The sequence below is a fragment of the Giraffa tippelskirchi genome, chromosome 6 (assembly GCF_054371585.1).
Source record: "Giraffa tippelskirchi isolate mGirTip1 chromosome 6, T2T-mGirTip1v1.2.pri, whole genome shotgun sequence".
Taxonomy (NCBI): Eukaryota; Metazoa; Chordata; class Mammalia; order Artiodactyla; family Giraffidae; genus Giraffa; species Giraffa tippelskirchi.
In genome coordinates, this window is record NC_137280.1 from 58,147,718 (window position 1) to 58,171,349 (window position 23,632).

General features: G+C 39.7%; 1 protein-coding gene across 7 annotated transcripts in view; it reads left to right on the forward strand.

The window, feature by feature from the left end:
* Positions 1-23,632, forward strand: part of SPIDR (scaffold protein involved in DNA repair) — a 274,921-nt gene that overhangs the window by 33,836 nt on the left and 217,453 nt on the right. For all 7 annotated transcript variants that reach the window (XM_081498011.1, XM_081498004.1, XM_081498005.1 and 4 more), the window contains 2 exons: positions 5,724-5,903; positions 9,262-9,425. In XM_081498011.1, the coding sequence (XP_081354137.1) occupies positions 9,405-9,425 (21 nt within the window). In that variant the 5' untranslated portion in view covers positions 5,724-5,903; positions 9,262-9,404. The remainder of the gene's footprint in view (positions 1-5,723; positions 5,904-9,261; positions 9,426-23,632) is intronic.

Sequence of the window (23,632 nt, forward strand, 5' to 3'; positions counted from 1 at the left end):
GTGTCACCTCTACCAAAGAGACATCAGTGAAATTAAGGATTTTTAAACATATGTGTTGCTGCTCCAGTAAAACTGGGATTTTGTTGTTAAGGAAGAAAGGGGGTGACTATCAAGGAGGCTGCAGGTTCTACTGCTATACTCACTCACCCTCAGGGTGGGCAGGAAGGGTCATGACTCCAGACTTTGGGGGTCTCATTTGACTGTGCCATGTCCTGACTGTGTTTTGACTGTGGGATCTTGAGAAAACAAGCTAAGCATGCTTTGCTTCAGTTTCTGCATCTGGACAATAGGTCTCAGAATTGTGTATCTCACTGGGTTGTTGTGAATTAAAAAAAAAATCTCTGTTCAAAGGTTAACACTTAGTAGGAGATCATATCAGTCAATCCTAAAGGAAATCAACCCTGAATATTCATCGGAAGAATTGATGCTGAAGCTGAAGCTCCAGTAATTTGGTCACTTCATGCGAAGAGCCAACTCACTGGAAATAGGACTGTTGCTGGGAAAGATTGAGGGCAGGAGGAGAAGGGGGTGGCAGAGGATGAGATAGTTGGAGGGCATCACCAAGTCAATGGACATGAGTTTGAGCAAACTCTAGAACATCGTAGAGGGCAGAGGAGTCTGGCGTGCCGCTGTCCATGGGATCGCAGAGAGTCGGACATGACTCGGACTGAACAGTGTCAATTGCAGCAATTGCTGTAATGTTTGATGGCAGAGAGAGGCGAGAGCCTGCTCAGCGTCCTGCCGAGTCAAAAACTCTGTGAATAAGAGATTTAACACTTAAGCTGTATCATTATTTTAAGGGGATTCCTTTTATGCAGTTGAAAAATAAAATTCTCCTAATTTTTTTGATTCATAAAATACTGTATAGTAAAATAATACCGTAATCTTCTGATGGTGCTACAGAATTTAAATTTTACTATTATTAATGCCAAATGTTGTGATTTTCAAAGATCAATTTAATTCTAATTTCTAAGCTGTCATAATATGAAGCATGGAGAAAATAAATAGTACAGTTGTCCCTTGAATGACTGGCATGGGGGGCTGGGGTGCTAACCCTCTATACAGTCAGAAATGCACCTGGAGCTAACTTTACAATCATCCCTATCTGCAATTCTGCATCAGCAGATTCAACCTACTGTGGGTTGTGTAGGACTGTAGTAGTACATACTTACTAAAAAATTTCTGTGTGTAAGTAGACCTGTGCAGTTCATGCCTGGGTTGTTCAAGGGTCAACTCTTACTTTCTTTTACACAATGTTGGTTATACCTTTTTCTGCAGATTTGAAGGTATAATCAAATTTAACTTGGACAGAGAAAGAAATGTTAAATAAGCTGCTACCTTGTATTTAATTTTGAAAGCATCTTTTGAGATGGTTTTCCATGCCAATATATAGTCAACCTAAAACCTACTCTGTTATACTTTCTTTTCTGTGGAATGACCAGTATGTTTTGATAGACTAGAAGAGCTTGTATCCATGTATAGTTAATTTGTTTACAGCATAAGCAGCTTGTTAAGAGAAGAAAGTGTTATTAATAATTTACCAAAAACTCACAAATAGAAACTGATAGAAAAGGGAACTCAAGGCATTCCCTGAAACTGGTTTATTTTAAAAATAGTAACTTTTAAAGTGTTAGTTTAATAAAGTGTTAGTTTAATTTAAGATAGGCTGTTAACAAAATTTCTGGGATGTGGAAGTAGTATTTTTTTGAGAACAGGGAAGCAAAAGTAGGGGAACATACTTTGGCAAAGTGTGCAAAAAAGGGGGAGACTCCATTTCCTTGTCTCCATGTCTCTATTTCCTTACCTGTAAGGTACTGAGAACCAGAGAAGGAAGGGGGAGGAGATGGAGGAGAAGAGAAGGGGTGAGAGGGGTGATCCTTTGCTTGCTGGCAAAGGATCTTGCCAGAAGGTTTGTGGAATGTGGAAGAAGATAAAATTGAAATGAAAATAGGCTGGAACCTTTGTAAATAGTGATTTTCTTTAAAAGGAAGAACTTTTTAAAAAATGTGTTTCCTAAGCAAATGAAACTATGTAATAAAAAGAAAATAGTGTGTATTATTTTATTTTTCTTGAAATACTCTGCAGAATATGTTCTCCGAGTCTGCTTTTTGTTGAGGTCAGAAATCTCCTTGAAAGGCATCAGTAAAATTTTAAATTGTTATTTGTTGATGTGTCTTTCTCCCTGTTGGACCATAGATCTTTTTCAGGGCAGACCCACCTCTGTTGCTCATCTTTCTCTCCTAAGTGACTCAGGTTAGAATAAGGCTAAGGCTGCCATAATGAAGTGCTACAGACAGGATGTTTTGAACAACAGAAACTTTCTTTCTCACAGTTCTGGAGGCTAGAATTCCAAAGTGAGATATTGGCAGGATTGGTTCCTTCCAGGATTGGTTCCTGGCTTCTTTCCTTGACTTGTAGGTGGCTGTTTCTTTTCCAAGTATCTCTTTCCTAGGTCTTCCCTCTCTGCATGCATGGTTAGGTGTCCAGATTTCTCCTTTATATAGGAGAGCTCTCATAATAGATGGGGGCTGACACTAACTTCTCACTTTAATTTGATTACCTAAAGACCCAATCTCCAAATAAGATTACATTCTGAGATGCTGGGGTTAGAACTTAACATATCAGTGGGTTTGTTGTTGTTCATTCGCTGAGTCATGACCAGTTCTTTGCGACCCCATGGACTGCAGCACGCCAGGCTTCCTCGTCCTTCATTATCTCCCAGAGTTTGCTCAAAGTCATATCCATTGAGTCGGTGATGCCGTCCAACCATCTCAACCTCTATTGCCCCCTTCTCCTGCCCTCAATCTTTTCCAGCATCAGGGTCTTTTCCAGTGATTGGCTCTTCTTATCAGGTGGCCAAAGTATTGGAGCTTCAGCTTCAGTCCTTCCAAGGAATATTCAGGGTTGATTTCTTTGCAGCCCACAGGACTCTCAAGAGTCTTTTCCAGAACCGCAATTCAAAACCATTCATTCTTCAGCGCTCAGCCTTCTTTATGGTTCAACTCTCATATCTGTATCTGACTCCTGGAAAACCATAGCTTTGACTATACTGACCTCTGTCAGCAAAGTGTTATCTCTGCTTTTTAGTACGCTGTCTAGGTTTGTCATAGCTTTCCTTCTGAGGAGTGTCTTTTAATTTCTTGACTGCAGTCACTGTTATCAGTGATTTTGGAGCCCAAGAAAATAAAATCTGTCACTGCTTCCACTGTTTCCCCTTCTGTTTGCCGGGAAGTGTTGGGACCAGATTCCGTGATCTTAGTTTTTTGAATGTTTAGTTTTAAGCCAGCTTTTTCACTCTCCTCTTTCACCTTCATCAAGAGGCTCTTTAGTTCCTCTTCACTTTACAGGGTGCTAATTGCATTCCTGAGGGCCTCACCCTTATGACCTGATTACCTCCTGAAGAAGCCATCACACAGGATTAGGCTGCAATGTGTGAGTTTTAGGGGACTCACACATTCAGTGTATAGAGCATTCCATTTTTCCCTTTTGAATTACTTTTCCAGATGCATAATAACAAAAAAGATTGATAATGTCTTTTGTAAGTAAGTACACAGCTTAGTTTTATTAGCTCTTTAAATCAATATGGGTTCTTTGGTTATTCTGAATGCTGCTGCTAAGTCGCTTCAGTCATGTCCGACTCTGTGCGACCCCATAGACAGTAGCTCACCAGGCTCCCCCGTCCCTGGGATTCTCCAGGCAAGAATACTGGAGTGGGTTGCCATTTCCTTCTCCAATGCATGAAAGTGAAAAGTGAAAGTGAAGTCACTCAGTCGTGTCCGACTCTTCGCAACGCCATGGACTGCAGCCTACCCGGCTCCTCTGTCCATGGGATTTTCCAGGCAAGAGTACTGGAGTGGGGTGCCATTGCCTTCTCCGGTTATTCTGAATAGTTTATGTTTAATTTTATATTTTGAAGGATAGACAACTTTAGTAATTCTAGATGTTCATGGCACAAAGTAAGTGTTCAGTAAATGTTCACTATTATTTCATGTTTTTGTGCCTTTGTAAGTGTTGATTTTCTAGACACCATTTTGTCAGTGAATCTTCCTTTCCTGATCAATATAAGGTGGAGCATTCACTTTTTTGGTGCTATCCTCAATATACTGTGACATATCTCTAATAAAGTATTTGATTTTTCTTTTCATAGTTAATTAATGTTGCATTCCTTGAGGATTTTTCTTCTTTTTTTTTGGTTTCCTCAAGGTTTACTATATCAAAGGTATTATATAAATATATATTTAATGAAACCATTTAACTTCTGATACTGTTTCCTCTTCTGTAAAACTTGAGTTGTAATATCTAATCTCTTATAGTGTACTGAAATGTGGTTAAGGGTTTTTTCCTTGGTTTAAGCATTATCAATTTAACTCAATTATCCACTCAATGTGAATAGGAAAATTGATTTTTATTAGATATCTATTCTTTTCTGATTAATATCAGTAAGATTTTCTGTTGAACTTTGGTTCCACTGCAATAGAGATGCTCCATTCCTGCTAGATTTCCTGTCTGTAGAATGGACAACATAAAAATAGTGAGCACACCACGTGCTGGTGATGTGGAAAAGCTGTATCACCAACACAGTGCTGTGGGACTGTAGAATGGCACGGCCACTCTGGAAAACAGCTGGGCAGTTCCTTATAAAGCTTCATGTGCAATTACCATACAGTCCAACAGTCGTACCCTTAGACATCCTGGAGAATGAAGGTTACAGTCACATGAAATCCTGTACACAGTGTTCACAGTGGCTTCATTCGTCATAGCCCCAAACTGAAAACAACCCAGATGTCCTTCAAGGGGTAACTGATTAAACATGCTGTGCTTCATTCACACCACAGAACAGTGCTCAGTAATAAAAAAAAAAAAAGGAAGTGACCATTGGTACACACAACAGCCTGGTGAATGTTCAGGTAATTATGCTAAGCTCAAAAAGCCAGTGATAAAAGGTGATGTAGGTGATCTCGTTTGTATGTTATTCTTGAAATGACAAAATTAGAGAAGTGCAAAATTGCTTTGTGATTGCTAGGGAGTAGGAATTCAGGTGGGGAGGCGAGCGCTGTTAATGGCTTTGAAAAGGCAGTGCAAGATATCCCCACAGTGATGGAGTTGTTCTCTGTTTTGACAACATCACTGTCAGCATTCTGGCTGTGATGTTGTATTGTAGTTTGCAGAATGTTACTCCTGGAGCAGCTGCTTGAAGCATACAAGGGCTGTCTTGTTATTTCTGACAACTGTATGTGAACCAACTATTATCTGAAAATAAGGTTAATTAAATTTAAAAGTTCGCTGTTAAGCATTTTAAGCAAACTGCTGTTACCAGGGCCCCTAGTATGGTAAAGGAAGCACACAGAAGCATTTCTTTTGTAGATAATTACTGATTTTTGTGGTTTTTTGGTATTTTTTACCCTTGAGGCTTGATGAAATATTCTACAAAGTTACAGTTTTGTAGTTATTTCAGGGTTATTTTTTGAGTTTTCATTTGTGCTCCAGTCATTTTCCTTGTCTTTTATAACTTTGATTTTATTTTTTTCTCCTTGTAGTTTGGATTTAATTTAGCCAGGTTGCACATAGACCTTTAGTTGGAAAGATTTGAAATAAGACATTGTTTTCGCTATCAACAGAATTTTGAATATTTATGCCTTTGGCAAAGTAGCCTGTATTAAACCTCATATTGATCAATAACCATAATCAATTGGCCATTTTTTATAATTTTTTTTCTTTTGCAGAACCTACCACCTCTAAGGGTACCAGTGGGCTTGCAGCTATAACATGGAGTTCTAGTGGAAGTGATCTGTCAGATGAAGATAAAACAATTTTTAAATCACAAAGAGATAGTGGACATCATTCTAGAACAGGCAGGTGTTGTAACAGCAACATTTTATGTCCAGAAGATGGGGCCAGTGAAGGTAAATTGATAATTTTTTAAAGAAGTTTAGTTTTTGTTATAGACTGTGTTTTAATAATGCAAATAACTTACACTTCTCTTCCAATACTTAGCACTGATTTTGATATTACTGAGTCCCAACCTCTTAGAAACATTTTCTCATAATATTTCTCACAATAACTCCCTCAGAGATAGGTATTACCAGAATTATTTTTACAGTTGACAATTTAGGCTTGAACATGTTAAAATTGATCAAAGCCAGTTCTCTAAAGTATAAGTACATCTTGGAAATATTTGGGTTTGGCTCCAGACCAATACAGTAAAGTGAATGTTGCAGTAAAACAAGTTGCGTGAATTTTTTGGCTTCCCAGTGCATATACAAGTTATGTTTTTATACTACTATAGTCTATTAAGTGTGCACCAGTACTATGTCTAAAAAAACGATAGACACACCCTAATTTAAAACACTTTATTGCTTAAAACTTCTATCCATCATCTGAGCCTTCATTCAGCAAGTCTTACATTTTTGCTGCGGGAGGGTCTTACTTCAGTGTTGATGGCTACTCAAGTGAAGGTTGGAGTTGGTGTGGCAGTTTCTTAAAATAAGGCCACAGTGAGGTTTGCAACATCAATGGAGAGTTCCTTTCATAAACAATTTCTCTGAAGCATGCAGTGCTGCTTGGTAACATTTTACCCACAGGAGAACTTCTTTCAGAATTGGAGTCAGTCCTCTCAGACCTTGCTGCTGCTTTATCAGCTAGGTTTATCCTTTGTTGCCATTTCAACCGTCTTTACAACCTCATCACCAGGAGTCAATTCCATCTCAAGAACCACTTTCTTTCCTCATGTACAAGAAGCACCTCCTCGCCTGTTAGAGTTTTATCCTGAGATTTGAGCAATTCAGTCACATCTATAGGCTCCACTTCTAATTCTCTTGCTGTTTCTACCACACCTGCAACCCCTTACTCCCATGAAGTCTTGAACCCCTCACAGTCATCTGTGAGGCTCCAAATTCACTTCTTCCTCACTCCTGTCACTGTGGGTATTTTGACCTCTTCCCTTACATGAATCATGAATGTTCTTAATGGCATCTAGATTGCTGACTCCTCTCCAGAAAGTTATCAGTGGACTTTGCCCAGATCCATCAGAGAATCGCTGTCAATGGCAGCTGTAGCCTTGTGGAATGAACTTCTTAAATCATTAAGGCCTGAAGGTTGAAATTATTCCTTGATCCATGGGCTGCAGAGTGGATGTTATGTTAGCAGGCATGAAAACAACGTTCATTCTGTTGTACAACATCTTCATCAGAACTCTTGGCTGACCAGGTATATTGTCAAGAAATGTTAATATTTTGAGGGGAATCATTTTTCTGGGGAGTAGGTCTCAACAGTGGGCTTACAGTACTCAGCAAACTGTGTTGTAAACAGATGTGCTGTCATCCAGACTTTGTTGTGCTGTCACTGGAGCACAGGCAGAGTAGACTTAGCATTAGGTTCTTAAGCACCCTAGGATTTTCAGAATGGTAGTTGAACGCTGGCAACTTCAGGCTGCCAGCTATGTTAGCCCCTAACAAGGCAGTCAGCCTGTCCTTTGTAGCTTTGCAGCCAAGCACTGTTTTCTGCTTATCTATGAAAGATCAAATTTCCAACACCCGTTGGATCATCAAAAAAGCAAGAGAGTTCCAGAAAAACATCTACTTCTGTTTTATTGACTATGCCACAGACTTTGACTGTGTGGAACACAACAAACTGTGGAAAATTCTTAAAAAGATGGGAATACCAGATCACCTGACCTGCCTCCTGAGAAATCTGTATGCAGGTCAAGAAGCAACAGTTAGAACTGGACATGGAACAACAGACTAGTTCCATATTGGGAAAGGAGTATGTCACGGCTGTATATTGTCACCCTGCTTATTTAACTTTTATGCAGAGTACATCATGAGAAATGCCAGGCAGGATGAAGCACAAGCTAGGATCCAGATTGCCGGGAGAAATATCAATCACCTCAGATATGCAGATGACACCACCCTTATGGCAGAAAGCAAAGAAGAACTAAAGAGCCTCTTGATGAAAGTGAAAGAGGAGAGTGAAAAAGTTGGCTTAAAGCTCAACATTCATAAAACTAAAATCATGGCATCTGGCCCCATCACTTCATGGCAAATAGATGGGGAAACAGTGGAAACAGTGACAGACTTTATTTTTTTGGGCTCCAAAATCACTGCAGATGGTGGCTGCAGTCATGAAATTAAAAGACACTTGTTCCTTGGAAGAAAAGTTATGACCAACCTAGACAGCATATTAAAAACCAGAGACAGTCCTTTGCCAACAAAGGTTCGTATAGCCCAAGGCTACGGTTTTTCCAGTAGTCATGTATGGATGTGAGAGTTGGACTATAAAGAAAGCTGAGCACCAAAGAATTGATGCTTTTGAACTGTGGTGTTGGAGAAGACTCTTGAAAGTCCCTTGAACTGCAAGGAGATCCAACCAGTCCATCCTAAAGGAAATCAGTCCTGAATATTCATTGGAAGGACTGATGCTGAAGCTGAAACTTCAATACTTTGGCCGCCTGATGCGAAGAACTGACTCATTTGAAAAGACCCTGATGCTGAGAAAGATTGAGGGCAGGAGGAGAAGGGGACGACAGAGGATGAGATGGTTGGATGGCATCACTGACTCAATGGACATGAGTTTGAGTAAGTTCCAGGAGTTGGTGATGGACAGGGAGGCCTGGTATGCTGCAGTCCATGGGGTCGCAAAGAGTCTGACACGACTGAGCGTCTGAACTGATGAAAGTCCTAGGTGGCATCTTCTTCCAGTAGTAGGTTATTTCACCTGAGTTGAAAATCTATTGTTTAGTGTAACCACCATCATGAATTCTCTTTGCCTGATCCCTGGATGACTGGGTGAGGCTTTTACATCTGCACTCACTGTTTCACCTTGTACTTTCCTGTCACGGAAGTGACTTCTTTCCTTAAGCCTCGCAAACCAGTCTCTGCCAGCTTTAAACTTTTCTTCTGCAGTTTCCGCACCTGTCTCAGCCTTCACAGAACTGAGGAGAGTTCGGGCCTTGCTCTGGGTTAGCCTTTGGCTTCAGAGAATATTGTTTCTCGTTTGATCTTCTATCAAGATACTAAAACTTTCTCCATATCAACAGTAATGCTGAAGAAACTCCAGACGAACAGAAAAGCAACTAATAGAAGTTGAGATTTGAGGTGGCAGTCAGAGGTGGGAGAAATGGGATGCTTATAGATAAAAGGAGGAATCTACTTTCTTCTGCCTTTTAATATATTTTTAAATTGTTGAACAACTTGGATCTTTTAAAACTACTGAGGATAAATAGATTTAATACACTTTAAGAATATTTTAAAATTGTATTTTTAGATGACCTGCAGGTTATTGACTGGGAGATTGACAGTGAGAGGGAAGATGCTTGTGAACGTGATGAATTTGAAGACCGTGAAAGTGTGGTGGAAATATCTGACTGTGCTTCTGTTGCAAGCAGTCCTTCTTTGACACCAGCAGAGATGCCACCTGAGCTTCCTAAGGTGAGGATGAATTGTTTCCAACTTTCCATTCTGTTCATGGCGTTTGTTAGTCACGACTTTTGGTGTTTTGTTTGCAACTCCTCTAAATAGTATGCTGGTAATATGCTTTCAAACATGGATAAATACTGAGTTCTCGTCTCACCTGCTCTCACGTCCGTTACACATGAGTCTTTCCCAGAATCCGTCTGTTCCCTCAGGACAGGTGTTGCATGGTCTGATCAGATTAGATTCAGCAATGTGCAATTCTGAATAATAATATTCATAGCAAGACAACTATTAATTGTGATTTTCCTTTATGACTTTTCATTTTTTATGGAGTTAATTATTTGGGTTTATGTTGCTTTGTTTTACTTATGAATAAAACTCTTAAGTTTTCACCGTTGTTCAGTTCTCTCATTAAGATTTTCGGACATAGCAGGCATTCTATTAAGTTTTTAGAAAATTTAAAAAATATTTTATTGAAGTATAGTTGATTTACAACGTTGTGTTAATTTCTGCTCTACAGCAAAGTGATTCAGTTTTATATATATGTATATGTGTGTATATATATGTATTCTTTTTTAATGTTCTTTTCCATTATGATTTATCGCAGGATATTGAATATAGTCCCTGTGCTATACAGTAGGACATCGTTGCTTATCTGTTCTAAATATACTAGTTTACATATGCTAATCCCAAACTCCAAATCCATCCCTCCCCCATCGTCCACCCCTTGGCAACCACAAGACTGTTCTCTATGTCTGTGAGTCTGTTTATGTTTTGTATATTTGTTCATGTGTGTCATATTTCAGATTCCACGAAGAAGTGATATCATATGATATTTGTCTCTATCTGACTTATTTCACTTAGTATGACTATTTCTAGGTCTGTCCATGTTTCTGCAAATGGCATTATTTCATTTTTTTATGACTAAGTAATATTCCATTGTGATTATATACTGCATCATCTTTATTCAGCATTTGATTAGTTTTGTTTTTGTGGAGAACTATTTCCCACAAACTCCTAGCCTCTGATTTCACCTGAGAGTCCTGTCTGCTTTGTGAACCTTGCCATTCTTACGTTGCACTTCACCCGCTTTTGGGGAATTCCCTTCACCTTGTTCCTGCATGGAGCAACTTTATCCTGGATTCCATGTCTTTCTCTTTCTTGGTTTTTACTCTCATTTTGATTAAGCACATCTTCCAATAGCTTCCTAGGAAGGATTTATGGAAGATAATTTTTGGGGATTTGTCATGTCAGAAAGCACAGTCATTACACTTTGACCTGTGGTTGAAACTTTATGTAGAATTTTTGGTTGGAAATCATTTTTCTTGAGAATTTTGAAGTCATTGCTTCCTTTTCTTCTAGTTCCAGAGTTGCTATCAAGGAGCCAGCAGCTGTTCTTACTCTTGATGTTTTAAGATTTCTCTTCCCTGTTTTAAACTGTTTTGGTTGTGATGTGCTTAGATGTAGTTTTCTGCTTGGAGTTTGTTAAGTTTATTGGATCTGTGGTTGGTCTGGGATCCCCAAGCTCCCTTCTAGGTTTGGTGATTTGTTAGGAAGACGTTCAGAACTTAGCATACAAAAGCAAAGTCAGCACTCTTCCAAGAGTCTTTCTCAGTGGAGTCACACAGGGTATGCTTTATTGCTCCAGCAGTGAGTTTTGACAACATATATGCAATGGTGTCTGCCAGTGGGGCTCATCAGTGACTCCAAGCCCAGGGTTTTTATTGGGGGGTGCTCTCTGCCTAGCATGTGCCAGAATTCCAAATTTCAGGAAGAAAAACGGGTATTCAACATAAGCCGCATTGTTGGCACAGTTGAGGCTCAGGGAGGCACTCTTATTATTTAGGGCATGGTGGGCTCATCCTGACATCCAAGTTCCCAGAGGTTGGCAAGGACCAGCCTTGCAAGCAGGGCTCTCTCGGGACACCCGTCGCAGGTCTGCCAAGTTAGCTCTCTTCCTCACAAGTGGGCGCAAAGCTTTCATCACATTTGAAGAGTTTTTTGCCTTTATTCAGCACTTTTTTTTTTCTGATTCCCCTTTTCCTTCCCTCTGTGACTGCAATTATCTGTGTATTAATTAGGCTACTTGATTTTATGTCATAGGTTATTGATGTTGTGCCCATTTTTTCTCCCATTTCATTTTGAGTGGTTTTTATTGCTATATCAAGTTTAATAATCTTTTTTCCTATCATGTCTAATCTGCGGTTAATACTATCCAGTGTATTTGCCATCTCTAAAAGTTTGATATGAGTCATTTTATATTGTCCATGTCTCTCCTTAACACAATCATACGTTTATCTGTGTTTTCAGCATAAATAGTCTATTTATAATAGCTGTTTTAATGGCTTTTTCTGTAAATCTATCATCAGTGTCATTTTTATGTCTCTTTCTATTGATTGCTATTTCTTTTCATTTTAAGTTGTATTTTTCTCCTTCTTTACCTACCTGGAAATTTTTGAGTGTATACCAAATATTTTGAATTTTATGTTGTTGGGTTTTTTAAAAATTTCTTTGAATACTCTGAGGCTTTGTTCTGTGGTACAGTTACTGGAAACAGTTTCATCCTTTTAATTGTTGCTTTATGGTTTTTTCTCTGGGTCTGGAGGAGTACTCACTCTTAGGTCTTAGTGCTGAAGCAGGACCTTCCCAAGTATTCTCTGTAATGCCCTGAATTACGGTTTTTCCACTGGGTTAGCAGGAACAGCTACTGTTTCCTGACCCTGTATGAACTCTAGGCACTGTTCTTCTTCCATTCCCAAGGGATTCTTTCCCTGATGTGCTGCTGCTGCTGTTGCTGCTAAGTTGCTTCAGTCGTGTCCGACTCTGTGCGACCCCATAGACAGCAGCCCATCAGGCTCCACTGTCCCTGGGATTCTCCAGGCAAGAATACTGGAGTGGGTTGCCATTTCCTTCTCCAGTGCATGAAAGGGAAAAGTGAAAGTGAAGTCGCTCAGTCGTGTCCGACTCTTAGCGACTCCATGGACTTTACCCCACCAGGCTCCTCCGTACATGGGATTTTCCAGGCAAGAGTACTGGAGTGGGGTGCCATTGCCTTCTCCGTTCCCTGATGTAGAGTTTCTTTATGTGCACATGCTGATCAGTACTCTGCTGAATACTTGAGGGGGATGTTTGGGTTTCTCTGTGCAGCTCTGGCCTTTCTGGTGCTCTGGCCTATGAACTTGAGCTCCTTCTGTCTCCACTGACTCTCGACTCTGTCTCTTCAACTCAGGGAGCTGTGCAGTCTCCACCTCAGTTCCCCCCCTCACTGTGTAGTTTGGAAATTCTTTCCAGAAAGTAAGCTGGGGCAATTGTAGAGCTCAGTTCTTTTTTTCCTATCTTTCGGGAGTTAGTATTCTTCTTCCCTGATGTCCCATGTCTTGAAAACCATTGTTTCAAGTATTTTGTCTCATTTCTTTCCTCTTTGGTTATCTCAAGCAAGAGGATAAATCCATTTCCTATTATACCATCATGGCCATATTCTTGATTCTTTCCAGGCAACCTGAAACATGAAAAGATGTTCCTAATTGTTAGTCATTAGGGAGATGCTGATCAACACCATAATGAGATACTACTATATACTCATTAGGATAACTGTTACCCATAAATGGGAAAATAAATGTTGAGGATGTGGAGAAATTGGAACCCCTGTGTACAATTGGTAGGAATTTAAAATGATGCAGTCACTCTGGAAAACGGTTTGTTGGTTTCTCAAAAGTTAAAATAGAATTACCATGTGACCTAGTGATTTTGCCTCTGGACATACACCCCAGAGATTTGACAGTAGGGTCGCAACAGAAACTGTACCTTGATGTTCATAGTGGCACTATTCACAGTGTCCAGATGTTCAAGCTGGTTTTAGAAAAGGCAGAGGAACCAGAGATCAAATTGCCAACATCCGCTGGATCATCAAAAAAGCAAGAGAGTTCCAGAAAAACATCTATTTCTGCTTTATTGACTATGCCAAAGCCTTTGACTGTGTGGATCACAACAAACTGTGGAAAATTCTGAAAGAGATAGGAATACCAGACCATCTGACCTGCCTCTTAAGAAACCTGTATGCAGGTCGGGAAGCAACAGTTTGAACTGGACATGAAACAACAGACTGGTTTCAAATAGGAAAAGGAGTACGTCAAGGCCGTATATTGTCACACTGCTTATTTAACTCATATGCAGAGTACGTCATGAGAAACGCTGGGCTGGAAGAAACACAAGCTGGAATCAAGATTGCCAGGAGAAATATCAATAACCTCAGATATGCAGATGACACCACCCTTATGGCAGAAAGTGAAGAAGAACTAAAGAGCCTCTTGATGAAAGTGAAAGAGGAGAGTGGAAAAGTTGGCTTAAAGCTCAACATTCAGAAAACTAGGATCATGGCATCTGGTCCCATCACTTCATGGGAAATAGATGGGGAAACAGTGGAAACAGTGTCAGACTTTATTTTTGGGGGCTCCAAAATCACTGCTGATGGTGATTGCAGCCATGAAATTAAAAGACGCTTACTCCTTGGAAGGAAGGTTATGACCAACCTAGATAGCATATTTAAAAGCAGAGACATTACTCTGCCAACAAAGGTCTGTCTAGTCAAGGCTATGGTTTTTCCAGTGGTCATGTATGGATGTGAGAGTTGGATGGTGAAGAAAGCTGAGCGCCGCAGAATTGATGCTTTTGAACTGTGGTGTTGGAGAAGACTCTTGAGAGTCCCTTGGACTGCAAGGAGATCCAATCAGTCCATCCTAAAAGAGATCAATCCTGGGTGTTCATTGGAAGGGCTGATGTTGAAGCTGAAACTCCAATACTTTGGCCACTTCATGCTAAGAGTTGACTCATCGGAAAAGACCCTAATGCTGGGAAGGATTGGGGTCAGGAGGCGAAGGGGACAACAGAGGATGAGATGGTTGGATGGCATCACTGACTTGATGGACATGGGTTTGGGTAAACTCCGGGAGTTGGTGATGGACAGGGAGGTCTGGCGTGCTGCGATTCATGTGGTTGCAAAGAGTCGGACACGACTGAGTGACTGAACTGAACTGAATGGTGGAATCAACCCAAATATCTCTATCCAAATATCTATCCTCAGTTGAATGAATGAACAAAATGTGTGGGTATGTATATTGTCTGGCTTCCCTGGTAAAGAATCCGGCTGCCAGTGGAAGAAGATGCTGGTTAGATCCCTGGGTCAGGAAGATTCCCTGGAGAAGGAAATGGCAACCCATTCCACAGTTTTACCTGGGAAATCCCATGGACAGAGGAGTCTGGTGGGCTAAGTCCATGGGGTTGCAAAAGAGTTGGACACGACTTAGTGAGTGAACAATGACAAATGTATATTGTCTACTAAAAAAATATTCACAACCTAAAAGATGAGAGTTATGTTTTACTTGGTGGGAATTTTTAGGACTTCAGGCCTGGAAGGCGGCATCACAAGTAACCCAGAGATAAACTGCTGTAATGAGGTGAGTTGGGGGGGGTAGTCAGAATATATGGACGTTATGCAACAAAGGGTAGGTAGTCTGAACATCAAAAGGTTATTGTTAATTAAAGAAAACTAAGTATCTCAAGTTAAGGAATTTAATGCTTTTCTGTGTTTGGGAAGATACCAGAGTCTGAGTTCCCTTAAATCATTCCTTAGATACGCATCTTAGCTGTTTAGGGCCAGTATCCTGTGTTTTCTCATCCCGAGTTTCCTCAGGGCTCAGTGTGGGAGGTGGCTGCAGTCTCATGGCTGCTAGATAACAGGTACTTCCTTCCTGAGTTCCCTCAGGGCTCACCAGCTCACCTTCTGTGGTGGCTGCAATCAGTGATGACTGTGCCATCCTTTGTTTACTGATGTGGCAGGAAATACACCATTTCTCAATGTGTATGTATGTATATGTGTGTTTTTGTATATAGATATAGATATGTGTATATGTGTGTTACTGAATTAAACTTGGGTCTGCCTGCCCAGTGGAGAAGGCAATGGCAACCCACTCCAGTACTCTTGCCTAGAAAATCCCATAGACGGAGGAGCCTGGTAGGCTGCAGTCCATGGGGTCGCTAAGAGTCGGACACGACTGAGCAACTTCACTTTCACTTTTCACTTTCATGCAGTGGAGAAGGCAATGGCAACCCACTCCAGTATTCTTGCGTGGAGAATCCCAGGGACGGGGGATCCTGGTGGGCTGCCGTCTATGGGGTCGCACAAAGTCGGACACGACTGAAGCGATTTAGCAGCAGCAGCAGCAGCTGCCTGCCGCGTGTAGTAAAGCCACTCTGTTGACACTGGGTTGTGGTGAGGGAAAGTGCAGCCTTTTTTGCATGGCACTCCCAATGTGGGGCTGAGCATGGAGGCATGAGTTTGGGTCCAAAAGACCCAAACTCTGCAGTGGCTTTCAGGGAAAAATTTTTAATGACAGGGTGAGTGACAGGGTTGCAGGGTGACTGATCAGCTTGTGGACATTTTTCTGATTGGTTGGTGCTGAAGTAGTCAAGAGTCACCATCATTCCACTTCTGGCAACATCCCGTCTGTGGCTTGTGTGCTTGTGGTCAGCGTGCAGCTAACTTATTCTACCTGGTGGGGGTTTCAGTGTCAGCAGAACAACTCAAGGACATGGCTCAGGATAATACCTCTGTCCCTTGCGGAAGAACTGAAGGTCCTTGACTGTGTTTAGTAGCTGAACTATTACTGTTTTATGTTGCTTGACAGTTTTCCTTTGTTACTCCATTTTCTTACTTTTCTAGTTAAATTTGTTCTTTGGAACTTGGGGAGGACCTAGGAGATGAAGCTTTTCTACAAACGAGAGGCAGGATCCTATTCCGTTTCATATACAGTGGTTATTATTCAGCATTAAAAGGATTGAAATTCTGATACATGGTACAAGGTGGATGAAACTTGAAAAAATTATGCTGTGTAAATTTTTTTCTTGGCTTTTTTGGGGGGAATTACTCTTGTTAATTAAGGTTATATTTATCCCTTGAAAGTTGTATAAATAAACACATCTGTTACAAGAACTGTAATGGTGCATGGTAGAGATGCAGTTTGTTGACTGGGGTTTACTAACTCAGCTAACTGAGAAACTCTTGCATACAGGTTTTGTAGTGCTTGCAATTCAAATTCACACCTTGTTAAAATTACAAATTACAGTATAACACAGACTTTTCAGCGTAGCTCTTGAATAAGTATAGTTTATAAGAAGTGAGTGGCTGGAATCCATAGTTTTCCAAAATGTAGACTGTGTGTCTCTGGGTGGTAGAATTATTGGATAAATTTATTTCCTTCTTTGCTATATATATTTTTCATAGTAATAATAAAAAAAGACACAACAGTCATTGGCTTTTCCCTCAAGGAAAAGGAAGAATCAGATCATGTATATTGACCATGTACTGGGCCTTATATTGTACTAATTGCTTTATGTATTAGTCTGTTTGAGCTGCTGTAACAGAAACATTATAGACTAAGTGGCTTATAAAACAGAAATTCTGACAGTTTTGGAGGCTGGAAGTTTACCATCTAGGAGCCAGTAGATATGGTGTCTGTTGAGGGCTTGCTTCCTGGTTCTTAGATAGCTATCGTCTCATGGGTCCTCAGCGATGGAGGGGCTAGGGGTCTCCCTGGGACCTTCCAGGAAGGGCATCAATCCCATTCATGAGGGCCACACAGCATGGCTTCACTCCCAGGTGCCATCACATTGGGGATTAGGTTTCAGCATGAAGTTTGTAGCAGGACATTTTCCATTTGAGCCTTAAAACAAGCTTGTGAAGTCAATGCTGTTATGCCCCATTTTCAGACAGGAAAGTGTATTATTAAAGGTATGTGACTGTGACCAAGTTATTTATATAATAAACAAGGCAGCTCTGAAACCTTGCAGTGAAAGTATTGGGTGGTGGTTGAATGCCTCAGGATCCACATCTATTGCTTTCTTATATCGGACAAGCGTGCACATGCACGTGAGCAGAACTTTGAAAGTTACGGTAATATAAAAGGAAGTCCGTGGCTTACTATGTATCTAAAAAGTTCAAGATTTCTCTATGTAGTTTCTCATCAAGTACACTTGTTTTTTTTAGTAGTCATGTATGTTAAAATATAACATATTACGTTGTCATTAAAAAGTGACTCAACAAATGGATTTCTCCAAGCAGGCACTGGGAGGCGTCCCTGTGATGTGGAAACTGTGGTCTGCCTAGTCACAGCGGTGTTCCCTGTGGCCTTAGCTCCTGCTTTCTTTTTCTCCTTTCTCTTCCTGGTATAGGAACAAAGACTCAATTATTTTCCTTATTATCTTCAAGCTGCTCACTGTTAAGTCTTTTACTGACCCCTGTGCTATCCTGAATTCCATGTGGGTTTCCAGCTGCCTGATGACCTCTTTGTGTGGATGTCCTAAACATGCTGCGAGTCTCAGAGTTCCAAGTGCTGTCCCTCTTCCTTCTAACCCAGGCTCATCCTCTTCATGTGTTTTGGTCCCAGTTTTTTTTTTTTTTTTCCACTGCCTTAATCTCTACTCATTATCAGGAATTGCAGATTTGGCCTCAAAATCACAGCATCCCTACCACTTCTTCCCTATATTGGGCCCCTTTACCTGTTGTCTGTTTTGTTTCCTTGCTTTATAACTGATTTCTTAGCTTATGTCTTTTTGTTAGATTCATCTTAATAAACATTATGACCTTATCTTCTACTTATTGAAACACTTTCAGTGGTTCCCCACTGCCTGAGAATCAAGGTCCATGTAACTTGACCATCACAGTTTGGCCTCAGGTCCTTAAAATGAATGAGGCAGAATATATACTGTATAATTCTGTTTATATAAAATTGTAAAAAGTACAAATGAATTTAGTGAGAGAGCAGGTCAGTGGTTTATTGGGAATGAGGGTGGAGATGGATGGATTACAGTGGGACAAAGAGAAAAGTTCTAGGGGTGTTGGAAATGTTTATCATGATTGTAGTAATAGTTTCATATGTCAGTGAAATTGATAAAACATTTTCTAAAGTATAAGAAGGATATAAATCTATGTGCTTATGAAATATGCAAAATAGTTTGTTAAATGACAAAAACAGAATAATTGTGTAGAAAAATGGAAAGAATGTACATCTGTATGGACTGTCTCTGCATTGAGGAATCTCTGCGTTGAGGCAACTTTTTTCTATGCTATTTTGAATTTTGAACCATGTACGTGCATTACTTGTATTAAAAAAATTTTTAGAGGACACTTTACACTTCTATCCAGAATATAGTGAGAACTTCTACAGAAGAGTAAAGAAAAGGTAAATAGCTCACAGCTGTGGTCCTGTCCATTTTGTTATAGTGCCAATAATAGTAATAGCAGTGATACCATTAATAACAATACAGTAACTCTGAGTTATTGCTATATGCCACCCACTTACCACTGGTAAGTGCCGATCATGTTATGTAGATGTTGTTATTAGCCCCATTTTGCAGATTAGGGGATTGAGACATAGCTGGTAAATGCAGAATGAGGTTCTAACTAGTGTAGCATGATCCCCTGCAGTTTAGCGTGGTTACACAACTTGGAGGAAAAACATGATGAAAATCAAAAGATCAGTTCATAATGTCGCCTTTTAGGACGTGTGATTAATTGTTTATCGATGTGACTTCGTATTCAGTATTGTTATCTGGGTTTTCCATTTATTTTTTGTCGTCCAAGAACCCTTCCTATAGAGGGCAGCAAAGATGCAGCAGTGAGTTTTCTACTAACCTACATTTTTCAGGAAGGGTGAAAAAATTTGGCTCTAAGTGAGCTTTGTTATGTAATTCTCTTGTACTTTATATAGTGATTCCCATGCAAATACAGGCTTGTAGACTTAATAAATATCAGATAACCTGAGTGAGAGTTGCTTTGTTGAAGGTGCGCAACCTAAGCTGGATGACACAAACAAGATCTGAAAGTAGTAGTTTTAAAGAGAAAGCAAATGTGATTTTCAAATTTCAAATGTGGATTCATTGTTGTAAAACAGATGTTTTTCTTTGTATTTTTAACAGTAAGGGCAGAACAAATGATTCACTATCTCACAGAAGATGGAATAGGGAAAAATTTAACAAAAGTAGACTAGCAAAATTTTATATTTCTTGGGAGGGTATTTAGAAAGTAATCTGGCAGACTTTGAAAGTATTTCTAAGTTTAATGAGCATGTTTGTAACTCTGTGTTTATATTTATATGAAAAATTGAAAGTAACACATGTAATTTAACATTTAATCATTTTAAATGATGAATCAGAATAAATTAATGTAACTAAATATGTACTGGTCGTTAATGTCTGAGAACTCCTCAATTTATCCATGTATAGATTTGATGGAATTTGATTATGATGATCAAAAGCACACATTTTAGAAATCCTCTCTAAAATGTAATTGTGTTTATATAAAAATGAAAATTTGATGCTTGTAAAGGGAAAATATAGGGAGTGTTTAGTCATGATTTTGTTTGATTATATTTTGAAGATTTCAGTATAGAAACATTACACTTAAACAAATTCAAGGCTTTCCTGGTGGTCCAGTGGTTAAGAATCCACCTGCTAATGCACAGGATACTGGTTCTATCCTTGGTCCTGGAAGATCCCACATGCCACAGGGCAACTAAGCCTGTGCTACTACTCCTACTGTGCGCTCTAAAACCTGTGCTTTAGAGTCTGGGAGCTGCAGCTATTGAAACCCATGCACCTAGGCCTATGCTCCACAACAAGAGAAGCCACCTTGATGAGAAGCCCACGCACTGCAGGTAGACAGTAGCTCCCGCTCACTGCAGTGAGAAAACCCTCATGAAGCAATGAAGACCAGCACGGCCAAAAATACATCACTAAACACAGGGCTTTTTAAAAAAAGAGACAAATTCACACCCCAGTGTATTCCTGTGTTAAAAAGGAGGACTCTTAGGAGCAGTATTGAGGAGCAGGTATTTGTTGTTGTTATTTTACATTACAGTTTCGGGTGTATGTATCTGTGATCTATCTGTTCTTGATCTGATAGCGCCATAGCATATTTTGACTTTTATTCTCTTTAGGACAGTGAGTGTGTGCCAATATCATTTGTTTCAGAACTTAACATCCTTATTTTTCCACATCTCCCTTCTTAATTGGCTAAACCTTAGCTTATGACATATCAGGTCTGAGACTGTCATTTTTTGTTTTAGTATAAATCTTCCTCCTTTTTCACTGTCACCCTGTCATTTCTTTTACCTTCAATTTTGTTTCTTCTTTTGTTTCTTTTATTCCCCAATTCATCTGTTTTCTGGTATGAGAACGGTAGAATAGAAAAAAGGGTGCTCTAGGAATTATCATTACATGTATATAAATTAAAAAGTCATAATATGAGTCATTACAGCGTGACTTTAGTCCTCTAGTTTTCTAATTAAAAAAAATCCTTAGGCGTTCCACTTGCAGTAAGGATGGAGCATCGTGTGTCAGATTACCTTTCTTACAAATAGCAATGACAAATTTTGGACATATAACATATATTAAATATATTTTTAAAATAAGTTTATATAAAAATATAAAGAATATAAAAATACTTGAAGATAGCAGATAGAAGGAGAAGACAGCTGGCAGAGACTAGGAGGGGTTGGCATTTTAAAGAGGAGAACGGCACAAGCAAGGAGGGCCCTGTCAGTGTTGTTCAGGGTAACTAAACTTGGATAGAAATCATAACACAGAGTTTGGGGTATAGGAGGTTAAAGGTGAAAGTAGAACCTCCCAGAGAGAACCCCACATTATGCAAATAGATCTTACAGGCTATAAGAACTACACAGATTTCAGTTGCTCTCCACTACACAGGAGAAAGCAGTGTACTTTCTGTACTCACAGGGGAGTTAGTACAGCCAAGTTAACTACTGTTTAAGCAGAAAAGTAAATACTCCTCAGAAGAGCATAACAGAATCCAGAGTCTACATCCCTGATAATGACCAGGATACACTTCACATTTGTTAGACACAGACGCATACACACGTAAACCCAGGAATGTGACACATGCTTAAAGGAAAAGGCAGATAATTGAGACAGACCCTGATATGACTCATATATTCAAATTACCAGATCTTGTAACTCTATTCCAGCACAGAAAGGAAAATATGCACATGATGAATGCACCGACCAAAAAACTCCACAGAAAAATAGAAATTGAAGAGAACTTCATAATTAAAAGTACAGTTGTCTTTCAGTCACTAAGTCATGTCCTTGTGACCCCATGAACTGCAGCATGCCAGGCTTCCCTGTCCTTCACTATCTCCAGAAGTTGTCTCAAACTCATGTCCATCAAGTCAGTGATGCTACTTAACCATCTCATTCTCTGTTGCCCCCTTCTCTTTCTGCACTCAAACTTTCTCAGCATCACAGTCTTTTCCGCTGAGTTGGCTCTTTGCAGTAGGTGGCCAAAGGATTGGAGTTTCACTTTCAACATCAGTCCTTCCAGTGAATGTTCGGGGTTGATTTCTTTGACATTGACTGGTTTGATCCCTTTGCTGTCCAAGGGACTCTTCAAGTCTTTTTCGGGCACCACAGTTTGAAAACATCAATTTTTCGGCGCTCCACTTTCCTTGTGGTCCAACTCTCACATCCATACGTGACTGCTGGAAAAACCATAGCTTTGACTAGACGAACCTTTGTCAGCAAAGTGATGTCTCTTGTTTTTTAGTATGCTGTCTAGGTTTGTCATTGCTTTTCTGCAAAGGAGCAAGCAGCTTTTAATTTTGTGGCTGCAGTCACCACCCACAGTGTTTTTGGAGCCCAAGAAAATAAAATTTGTCACTGTTTCCACTTTTTTCCCATGTATTTTCCATGAAGTGATGGGATCAAACACCTAATTGATATTTGTAGAATGTTTCGTGCAATACGAATACAGTCGGATACACATTCTATTCATGTGCACATGACATGCATACCACAAAAAAATCATTATTTGTGTCATAAAACGTCTCAAAAAACTTCAAAAGATTGTAACTCTGAAAATGATATTCTGCAACCATGATAGAATTTAAAGTAGAAATCAGTAATAATAAGATATCCCGGAGAAATTCATATATTCAAAAATTAAAGAACATAATTTTCCCTAGTTGATATGTAGATTTAATGCAGTTGAAATCATGGACATTTTTAAAGGCATCTACAGCAGATACAGAAGTGTTAGTCACTCAGTCGTGTCTGACTCTTTGCAACCCCGTGGACTGTAGCCCGCCAGGCTCCTCTGTCCATGGAATTCTCCAGGCAAGAATACTGGAGTGGGTTGCCATTTCCTTCTCCAGGTGATCTTCCCAACCCAGGGATTGAAACTGCATCTCTTGAGTCTCCTGTATTGATAGGTGGCTACTTACCACTGGCCACCTGGGAAACCCTATAGTTATGGTTATAGTTTTATTATGAAGGGTATAACTCAGGAACAGCCAAATAAAAGGAAGAGATGTATAGGGGAAGTTGTTATGGGGGCAGAGGTGTGGCAAGGGGTAGGGAGGTCTCTTGGCCTGCCACTCTCCTAGCTCATGGTTGTGTTCACCAGTTTGGAAAGTCTTGCACACCTCACCATTCTGAGTTGTTTTATTTTTTTAATATAAATTTTTAAAGTTTTTATACAGTTTAAAATTTTTTGATTTACAGTTATTGCAAAATATTGGCTATATTCCTGGTGTTGTACAGTATATCATTGAGCCTGTCTTACACCCAGTAGTTTGTATCTCTTACTCTCCAACCCCTATATTACCTCTCCCCGCACCTACTTACTGGTAACCTGTAGTTTTTTCTCTACATCTGTGAGTCTGCTTCTTTTCTGTTGTATTCATTAGTTTGTTGTAGCTTTTAGATTCCACATATAAGTGAAATATCATACAGTATTTGTCTTTCTCTAACTTATTTCACTTGTCATACTTATTTCGCATATCATCTGTGTTACTGCAAATGGTAACAAATTTCATTCCTTTTTTTATAGCTGATTAGTATTCTGTTTTGTGTGTGTATGTACCACATCTTCTTTACTCCTTCATCTGTTCTTGAACACAGGTTGTTTCCATATCTTGGCAGTTATAAATATTGCTGCTGTGAATATTGGGGTGCATGCATCTTTTTAAATTAGTGGGGCTTTTGGATATGTACCCAGAAGTGGAATTACTGGGTCCTATGACAGTTCTAGTTTTAGATTTTTGAGAAACCTCGATATTGTTTTCCACAGTGCTGCACCAATTTACATTCCTACCAACAGTGTACAAGAGTTCCCTTTTCTCTACATCCTCAGCAACATTTGTTATTTGTAG